Raw genomic sequence first — 11,010 nt, 5'->3', positions numbered from 1 at the left:
ACCCAAATCCGATCTTGGAACACCTTCAGTCCGTGACTGTTTATACCGAACACTAACGTTTTACCCAAACGTTCCTCCTTTCGGTCATTCTTCTCTAAAGCTTCTTCTTGAGCTTTCTTTATACTCTCCGCAATCGTCGAGACAACTTCTATTCTTAACGCTCTTGGCCTCTTTCTTTCAACATTGACTTTCCGACTGAGAGCATCAGCAACAACATTAGCTTTACCAGGGTGGTAAAGTATCTCACAGTCGTAGTCCTTGAGTAATTCTAGCCAGAATCGTTGCCTCATATTCAATTCTTTCTGATTAAAGAGATATTGGAGACTCTTATGATCAGTGAAAAGCTTGCAGTTCGTGCCATAGAGGTAATGCCTCCATATTTTTAGTGCAAATACTACCGCAGCCAGCTCCAAATCATGAGTGGGGTAGTTCTTTTCGTGCACTTTCAACTGTCGAGACGCATATGCTATCACCTTTTCTCTTTGGGTCAAAACACAACCCAACCCAACACCTGACGCATCGCTATATACAGCGAAGTCTTCGACTCCGTCGGGTAGAGAAAGAATCGGTGCTTCACATAGCTTCTTCTTTAGCAACTCGAATGCTTCCTTATGCTTATCACTCCAAGCATAAGTAGCTCCTTTATGGGTCAAAGCTGTTAATGGACTAGCGATCGAAGAAAAGCCTTGGATAAACCTTCGGTAATATCCGACTAATCCTAAAAAGCTTCGGATCTCCGTGGGACTTTTTGGTTGTTCCTACTTCATTACAGCCTCAATCTTTGCTGGATCAACCATTATCCCTTCTTGGTTGACCACGTGACCCAAGAATTGGACTTCTCGAATCCAAAAATCACATTGGGAGAACTTAGCATACAGCTTCTCATTCTTCAAAACTTCTAACACTTCTCGCAAGTGTCTGCCATGCTCCTCTTGGCTTTTCGAGTAAATCAGAATGTCATCTATGAACACTATCACAGATTTATCAAGGAATGGATTACAGACCCTGTTCATTAAATCCATGAACGCTGCTGGTGCATTGGTTAGTCCAAACGACATAACCAAGAACTCGTAGTGTCCATATCTCGTTCTGAAAGCAGTCTTCTCTATATCCTGCTCTCTTACTTTCAGCTGATGATATCCTGACCTTAGGTCGATCTTTGAAAAATAACTTGAACCTTGTAGTTGATCGAACATGTCATCAATCATCGGCAACGGATATCTATTCTTTATTGTTGCCTTGTTCAACTCTCTGTAATCGATGCACATTCTCATACTTCCATCTTTCTTCTTCACGAATAACACCGGAGCTCCCCAGGGTGATGAACTAGGTCTAATGAAACCTTTGTCCAATAACTCCTGAAGTTGCATCATTAGCTCCTTCATCTCCGTCGGTGCTAGTCGGTACGGTGCTTTTGCTATTGGCGTGGTTCCTGGTAACAAGTCTATTCTGAACTCCACTTGTCTATCAGGTGGTAATCCAGGAAGATCTTCGGGAAATACTTTCGGATAATCACATACCACTGGAATACTCTGCACCTCCTTCTTTTCCTTCTTAGCATTAATCACGAATGCTAGATACGATGTACATCCCTTGGCCAAACACTTTCTGGCTTTCATTAGCGAAATGATTCCAGAATTTACTCTGCGTTTGTCCCCATACACCATAAATGACTCTTTCCCTGGTGGGTTTACTTTTACTATCTTCTTCTTGCATAAAATCTCGGCATCGTTGGCGTTAAGCCAATCCATTCCCAACACGATGTCGAAACTGTTAAGTCATTATACTGATTGATCTACTTATGGGGATGATGTCTAGGCTGGATTTAGTGAGGTGTTTAAAGTGGGATTTCCAAACAGTATATTATGTATACCAAACGGACCTTACCTTTGATATGATCCTACCTGGTTGTTCCTTACTTGATAGATCTTGATGTAAACATTGGATTAGTGAGGAATCTAGACTATCATTAGTCGCTAGGAATATAAGACTAAGACCCTGTTTTTTCCCTCTTAATTAAAAATTTAAGAGGTAACCTCTTAAAATTTCAGATATAGATTATTTGGCAGCTTCTTATTTTTTGCCTCTTAATTTTTTAAAACCTCTTAATATTTCAGATATGGAATGGAGTCTGAAAAGAAATAAGAGACGCATGTTCCTTTTTTACCCACCACTCATGCTATTCTCTTCTACACCTTCGCCTCGACTTTCTTCTCTCGACGTGCACAACTTCCGCCTCCACCGCCTGCCTTCCGTTCCGATCACCGCCGCCATCCCCTTTGCCTCCAGCCCCGTCAAAACTCGAAGACAACAACATTAGGTAAGGGTTTTCCTTAAATCGATTTTATGTAATCGATTTAAGAACTTTGTTTCTTCCTCCCTTCTTCGGCGACACCAGACCCATAACCTCCTCCCATAGTCGATGCCTCTTCCGCCATAGTTGTCTTCTCTTCCGTCTTCCCCACAACCACCACCCTGGAGAAATTGATTTCTAGGTTTGACATCTAAAATCGATTTCCAGGATTGACGTCCGATTCTCTATAAAACATATGCTTTGATTCAACTTCTGATATATTGCGTTTATTGATTATGTGAATAACATCATGATTTTGATTTTGGATTCAAAGTTTCTGATTTTTTGGTGCTTTCTTTGATAGAATTGATTATCTAAATAACATTAATAACATAATGTTGTAAATTTCATCATAAATTCCATCAGATGCTTTGCACTCAAAGTTGTCGACAGAATTGATGAACATCTGCTCTGAATATGAAGCAATTAGGAGCTTGGGTTTGACCATTTTAAAAGGTGTGACAAATGTTCCTTTTTATGTTATTTTATGAACACATGCTCTGGGAAAAAGATTTGTTCTTTTTGGTTCTATTTTATGCAAGCTTGGTTGCAGGAAATGAGTTTGCTTCTTTTTCCTCTTTTGTTTGTTGTGAATTTATAAATTTAAACTTATGATTGATTTTTTGTGGCTTGGGAATCTGAGTTTGAGCAGCTGAATATGGAACACCTGCAAGTATAGATATGCTAAAAGATCATTATGAATTTTTTTTCAAGGGTTTGATGTTCATTTCTAGCATCCTACTTTGATGGATTTTTTTTCTTCGAGGGCTTGATGTTCATTTTTAGCATCCTACTTTCAAGGAAATATCATTTATTATGTTTTGATGGTAAATGGCATGTTTTGAGTGTTTTCGAGAAGTTGAAGGATAGTCAATTATTGTTTAGATTTGTTTTGATGATTGTTTAGATTCATATAGATTGTTTATATTATTATTTTTTATAATTATTTTAGAAGTTATTGGCTCAATTATTTTGATAATTTTGTAATAAAAGTATTGAATTTAAAAAATAAATAATAAAAAAGAAGGGTAAAATGGTCATTTTTATAATTCAGGGCAACAGATCAGAGGTTCAAACCAAACAACATGTAAAAAATTCAGATCTTAAAAATTCAGACCCTCTTAGAAATTCAAACATCTTAAAAATTCAGATCCTGCCAAACAGCCCCTAAGACTTGGAGATATTCGTACCTAGGCCACTTCAAAGGAAAAGATAAAGTACCTAGGAGAAGTTCTGCCCAAATTCCAAGGCATCTATTTTTATCAAGTGAGTGCATAGTTACTTTCATCTTCCACATAGATATGAAATATTTAGATAATTAAATGTTATATGTGCTTATGTGCAAAGATGTTCTGTGTTAGATGAAATGTTTTAAAGATAAATTTTATATGATATATACCGTATATGTATTTTATGAATATAATACATTGGGTAACAATGGGTAAAGATATGATACCATAGTATGATGAAAGAAACGATGCCATAGTACGATGGTATATGTAAACAATGATAGGATGCCAACGATGTAGAAATGGTACTAGTGTGCGAACGATGTAGAACTAGTACTAGTGTACTAACGATGTATGAATAGTACTAGTGTACCAATGATGTAGTCACTTAGCAGAGTACATGTGACGATCATCGGACTAATTGATGACAGTCTCATGGAACGCAGGCAACGATGGACTTTGTGCCCATTTGATGTACTATAACCTACTGACACGTATTGCAGAGAAATCATTGTAACAATACTATCAACAATGATGATCATGATGAACCGTAAGATAAAACCTACTGACACGTATTACGGAGAAATCTCTGTAACAATACTGTCAGCAACGATGACTATGATGACCCTTAGGGAAGAATAAAGGAGAAGAAGGGGATGAGTAATCGGGTTAATTATTTGATAACTAAAAATATTAACTACATTATTGTGGCTTGAAAACGCTATGTACTCACCAGGTTTCCCAACCTGACTCACTCAGCTTCTTTGTGTCACAGGTAGCGGTACAAAGATTCATGAAGGATAAGAGATTCAAGGAGATGTAAACTGATAGTCTAAGATACTGTAAGGTCTATTTATGCTTATGTTTTGTATCAGTTATAACATCCCAAACTTTTAAAAATCAATGGAAAACATTTCTTCAGAAATACTTTTACGGGACCAAATTCTGCACTTATAAATAAACTCTGTTTTAATTAAGCATAAATAAAAAGTTTTAAAATGGCCGTAAAAATGTGGATATCACATACTTTTTGGAGAATATTATTGTGGATATGTAACCGCATTTATGCCAAGACTTTACGATCTTTTTTTAATCGAAGTCCAAAACAAATACAAAGTGAACATCTAGTGCAACGATCCAAAAACAAAATGATACAATCCTGGACTCAACTCAACACCACAAGCCCATGGAGGATCCATTGACCATAACTGTGTCGAAAGTTGTTGTCGAGATAAAAGCTCCAGGAGGGTCAAAAGGAATTAGTTAATCACATTAAGCACATGTTAAATTAGGTAGCATTTTCTTATTTAAGTCTTGTAATTTCATTTAGGAAAAAAATGATTGTGTGTTCTTCTTCACTCTATCTTCTTGGAGGCTAACCCACTTAAGGGTCATATCATTTCGTGCTTTCATTCCCGATCTCCCAACCATGCCTCTCCGGAAAATATACGTCGACCAACATCCCTCCTAAACCAAAAAACAAACCCGATGAGAATCCACCGGACCACATTCAAGCACTTCTTCATCTTGCCACCGCCACCAACACCCGACTTGACACCCTCACCACAAATATCGCGAATTTGATCAGCATCATCACCACTCAACATACCAACCAACCCCCACCTCCACCGCCACCGCCACCGATCAACCACAACCCCGACCATCGAAAATCCATCTCCCGACATTTGACGGCTCCAACCCCCTCGATTGGCTCTTTCAAGCCACCAATTACTTTGACTATTACTCCATTCAACCCACCCAACGTCTCTCGTTAGCTCAGTTCTACTTTATTGACGAGGCCCTAAGTTGGTACAAATACTTAGCCAACTACAACCTTCTCACTTCGTGGCCTGAATTTTCCCATGCTCTTGAACTCCGCTTTGGCCCATCGTCTTTTGAGAACCACCAAGATGCTTTGTTCAAACTCCAACAAACCACCACAGTCACTGAGTATGTCACGAATTTAGAAACGGTTAAGTAATATGGTCGTTGGGTTGCAACCAGAAGCATTGCTAAATTGATTTCTTTCTGGTCTACGACCAACTATCCAAAATGAGTTATCTATCCTTAAACCTACTTCCTTTACCCAAGCAGTTGGCTTAGAAAAACTATTGGAAGAAAAATTCACCGCCTTTGCTTCCCCTGCTGCTATCAACCGCGTCGAGTCCCTTCAACCACCAGCCCTTTTACTGACCCCTACCAACGGCTCCTCCGTCTTGGTACCTGCTTCCACCGCTATCACTTCTACCCAGCCAACTACCTCTACACCACTGCCCACCGCTCGCCTGTCACCGGATCAGCTGTAGCAAAGTCGCGCTATCGGGCTTTGTTTTCATTGCACCGAACGCTACACACTGGGACACCGTTGCAATCCCCCTAATTTTTACTCATTGTGGACAATACACCAGACCTTCCAACAAATTCCACCTTACCATTGCTAATCGACAATCCCGCTGTTCCATATTTTCTTTCTATTTCATCGGCTAATTTTTCGGGATGACTACCGCAACCTCTATGAAACTAACTGGTCTTATTAAGGACCGCCCATTTAGCATTCTTATCGACTTCGACAGTACCCATAACCTAATTCAGCCACACGTCGCCTCCTTGCTCAACTTAACAGTCCAACCAACGCCTCCATTCCCGGTGCTCGTCGGAAACAGTGAACCACTACATTGCCACGGGTATTGCCCTCACGTTCCAGTCACCTTAGATTGAACCTCATTCCCGGTACCACTTTTTCTTTTCACCTTCACTGGATGTGAACTTATTTTGGGTTATGCTTGGCTCCGCTCTTTAGGCCCCATTACGGCAGATTTCTCGGTTCCCTCTTTATCCTTCCGTTTTAACAACCAACAAGTTACCATATGCAGGCTTCGTCCACCGGCCACCATGACCTCAACTACATGTGTTACCATCGCCGACCTTGAGAACAAGGTCCCGTCTCAAGGGTAGGGCATTGATACAATCCTGGACTCAACTCAACACCACAAGCTCATGGAAGATCCATTGACCACAACTGGGCCGAAAGTTGTTGTCGAGATAAAAGCTCCAAGAGGGTCAAAAGGAATTAGTGAATCACATTAAGCACATGTTAAATTAGTTAGTGGAAGATGTAGTTTTCCCAGCATAAATGATCTCCTTTCCATCGCCCATGTTCTGTAATAAAGTGAATTTAGTTTGGTAGCCTTTTCTTATTTAAGTATTGTAATTTCATTTGGGAAAAAAACGTGCATAAAGTTGTTCCAAGTATTGTGTGTTCTTCTTCACTCTATCTTCTTGGAGGCTTAACCCACTTAAAGGTCATATCACAAAAGTTCATATTTGAAAGTAGCAAAAAATATGGTTTGGAAAAACAATTTTGAGACAGATGTAGTCGTTTAAAATAAATCGTTATTTGACGGGTATAATGGATTGTTGGGCTTGGATAATAGGCTTAGAAATCACTTTATTTGGCTTGAAAAGTCAAATATAATGGGTGGATGAAATTTAGAAAAGAAAACCGATAAAGGTGGCTGAAGAAAAACCTTTAAAATAAAAGAACGATTGTATATGGCCTTTTATAGCTGGAAAAAAGTTCAAGAAAAAAAATTGATTTTGATGGCAAAAAAGAAGAAAGGTAACAAAATCGATTATAGCTCTATAATGACTTAAATAAATGGGCTAATATATAACTTATCACAACATTAAGTAGTTGATATTTCTTTTAACAAAATATTATAGTTCAATACATATCGATTGAAGGCAAACGGGCAACAAGCTGCGCCGTTAGCCCTTTCTGGATGGCAAAACCAATTCTTTTGAAAACAACATTTGTGGATCTAGGAGATATGACATTAGAATGCATGACCTGTTGGACTCTATTAAGGAGTTCCACCGCCTCTGGTGCGAGAAAACCAAATGTATCGAATGCAAAATGAACAAACACATGTTGATTTTCTATACATGTATTCTCGTGCTTTACCACTTTGCACGCAGCGGCTTTCAAAGCGGCATGCCCAGCTGTGAAACCCCCGCTCCCCAAACCAACGAGAGGAGAGACCCCAGTAAGCTCCACGCACGCATGCTTCCCTCCTATCCATCCAAAATTGATTATATTGGGCTGGTAAGATTGTTTAAAGTGAGTTATATATCAGCCCAATTTCAAAAAGCCTCGTCGTTTTTCTTAAAAAAATGATTATCCTGAGTTAACTCCTTGAGTTTATTAATTTGTAGATATAATTATGTTATATATTATTGATTTTGATTATTATTCAAAAAGAAAACCCAAGTTCTTAATTGACTTAACGACTTTTGAACCAAAACCACCTATGGATCTCTCTGCTCTTTAATAAATTCTTCATTGATACCAATTTACGATATATATGATTTTTCTTCAAATAGTAAAAGTACCATTTGAAGGTCTTGTTGATCAAGCCCAATTATTAATTTCCATTAATGTAGTTGAAATATTTTCATAAAAAGAACTGTAGCAATCTCATTGACATCCAACAATAAAACTATTATACAAATATTAATACCAATGCCCTAGTAGCAGGCTCACCATTACATTTTATGTTTCATTACATGTTATATATGCTTCATCACAAATATCAGTTAATAAAGATTCCAAGCGAATCATTCTTTAACATATGCTCCATACTTCAAATATTTTCGAGCAATAGTCCCATTAGCACCACGAGGATAAAATCCTCCGGGATAATGTTCATTTCCATTTTCATAAACAATACGAAGTATCTGCCTTGGTGTGCGACTATATGACAATGAATTTTTATCGCCAGACAAAATGTTTCCCGTTACCCTCCCTTCAGCCCCTAAGTAACGTGGGACAATGAGGCCTTCGTCTCTTATGCCAGTATGACCTAATTCGTTTCGAAGCTCTGAGATTCTGTTAGTGAATTCTGCTACTGTGTAATTATATGGGATTACCCTTTCTGTCTTTCGTTTGTAAAGAAGAGTTCTAATAACTGCATCTTGACCTGCTTCGATACCCAAAAGACCCGCAACAAGCTGGTAATAATTTTTTCAATTGTTAAAAAAATGAATTTTTATTAATACAATGCATATGTATGTATTTTATTTTATTTCTATTTTTAGTTAACATACCGACAACCTTGAAACCATTTATATTTTGTTTATTTGAAGTACTTTAAGTAATAGAGTTGTTTTGGTAGAAGTAATGAGACGTAACATTTTTTTCATTAACCCTACATATTATCTTCTTTGTGTATGTGTCGTGATTACTAACCCTACATATTATCTTATAATAATATACAAAATTGGAAGACAGAAAATAGTATACCTTTTTTGCAACGGGACTTAGGAGATATGGATTTGCACCTACATAACCTGTAAGGCCGACATAAGGGATAACGTAGGACGCGAGCAAATAATTCATATCGTTGGCATATGGATCAAAAGGTGGATATAAAGGCTCTCCAAATGCACTGTTCATTACATTTGCAAATGCTGCTTCACTTAAATTCAGCAATGGCCTTGGAAATCCACGAATCGTGCTTTTTATAGCCCTATGTATAATGTATATGTATAAAATATTTTAGAAACATGATATACATAAATCCACAGTTAACTAATGAACTTTTATGGTTATTTTATGGGGGTGTTTGAGATTTTACATTTTTACTTATTTAATATAACTTATTATTATTATTAATACTTGTAGAAATGTTCTATTCGGTACGAAAACACAATTTAATATAAGAAGTGTTTTGAATAACTTGTGGTACAAAAACAAACTGACTGATTAATAAGCTATTTTATATAATCCAAACATTCAAAACGATGGTTAACAATAACAAACCACAATAAGTTAAACTTAAACTGAAACAAGTTATTTAAAGCTATTTTTATTTAATATTAGCACTCAAATTAACGTTTTACTTAAACACTTTAAATATGCAAATCTCAAACACCATAAACCTCAAAAAGAAGGATTAGAAGGATGGACCTGATATGACCAACTTCTTGATAACCAAATTGGGTGATTACGTCTTTAATTAAAGCACTCAGATTCGCCTGTCTTACACCGATCGGTGGTGGCCCGCCACCGGTAAGATTCGGTTGGATTTGATCCAAACCTCTACCCAAGGATCCAAATAAAAAGAATTCACATTCTAAATATTCTAAATTTAAGGGAAACTCTAAAAGTTTTGTATCAGATTTAGGCAATTTGAAATTTGCATATGAGGTGGTGGAGGCCAAAAGGATGAGGAGTATGGTGGTTATGATCATCGGGCCGCTAGTAGTGGTGGCAGAGACGGCGGAAGAGGATGCCACCATGGATTATTAATAAAGGTTTTTGCTTCGTTGTCTCTAATTTAGCATGTATCTTAACAAGTATCTGGTTTGATAATTTATCTGCATGTTTTCATGATTTTTATAGGCGTCGAAAATATGTGGTTAGGAAATTATGCAATTTAGCAAAAGAAAATATGAATGGACATTAATGATTGACTAATTAAGGGTATGTAATGCTACTTGAAATGGAAGTATCTTGTTTCTCAAAAATCTATTATTTCGTCCTAAAAACGTAACAATTTTTTAAAATCTATTTGAGTAGTGTTCTTTGATATTAGTTTTAACCAAAATTGCACTTATGTTTGACTCAGTTTTTTTTCTTTTTTTTTTTAAGATATGGTGATATTATCATGGAGAGACCCATGATAACAAATATTAATTTTAAAAAATTACAAAAAAATGTTGGTTTTAACTTTTGATATTTATTTATTATTATATTCTTTTTTTGAATAGTTAAAATATGGGAAATTGTTAGAAAAGTACCAATATTTACTAAAAAGTTACACTTTAGTCCTAAGATTTTCTTTTTGAACGAAAATGTCCTGAAAACCGGCAAAAATTTACAGTTTGACCCTTTTTGACCGGTACCAAATTAATTCGTGATTATTTCGTAAACTAACCCAAAATATTGAGACTTTTTTATAAACAAAAATATTAGACTTTTCTGTAAACAAAAATATTAGAACTTTTCTGCAAACAAAACCCTTATTATTATTATTATTATAAATAAGAATACTATTTTTTGAACTTGTATTATTAATATTGTTAATAAAACATATAAATGCATTATGAAAAAATAATGACATTGTTTAAGGGTGGGGGTGGAGGAGATGGTGATGTTTTTAGCATTGAAATCATAAATTTCTGCATCTATATTTTTACTTTGTATATGGTCATTTCACATTTGTTATTATTGTTTTCAATTCAGAATATTAATACTTAACAATTTAAAAGAAATTGCATATTTGTAAAATTGTTTATAAATAATTTAAGGTAGAAGGATTTGTCACTTTGTATATAAAATTGTTTAAGGTAGAAGAATTACTTTTGAAATAATTTAAGCCCATATCAAAATTCAAAAGTATTAATTTCAATATCTTGTTTAATAAA

General features: G+C 36.2%; 1 protein-coding gene across 1 annotated transcript; it reads right to left on the bottom strand.

Moving 5' to 3' along the window:
• Positions 1 to 8,062: 8,062 nt before the first annotated feature.
• On the bottom strand, positions 8,063 to 9,971 carry LOC145147354 (desiccation-related protein PCC13-62-like). Its single transcript, XM_079075067.1, has 3 exons — positions 9,551 to 9,971; positions 8,885 to 9,110; positions 8,063 to 8,592 (listed from the first exon to the last, which is right to left on the bottom strand). The coding sequence occupies exons 1-3, from the start codon at positions 9,880 to 9,882 to the stop codon at positions 8,200 to 8,202; spliced, it is 951 nt and encodes a 316-aa protein (XP_078931193.1). The 5' UTR covers positions 9,883 to 9,971; the 3' UTR covers positions 8,063 to 8,199.
• Positions 9,972 to 11,010: the final 1,039 nt, after the last annotated feature.

This window comes from Lactuca virosa, chromosome 1 (genome assembly GCF_052849685.1).
Source record: "Lactuca virosa cultivar CGN04683 chromosome 1, Lactuca_virosa_CGN04683_v6, whole genome shotgun sequence".
Classification (NCBI taxonomy): Eukaryota; Viridiplantae; Streptophyta; class Magnoliopsida; order Asterales; family Asteraceae; genus Lactuca; species Lactuca virosa.
This window is presented reverse-complemented; position numbering and strand designations above follow the sequence as displayed.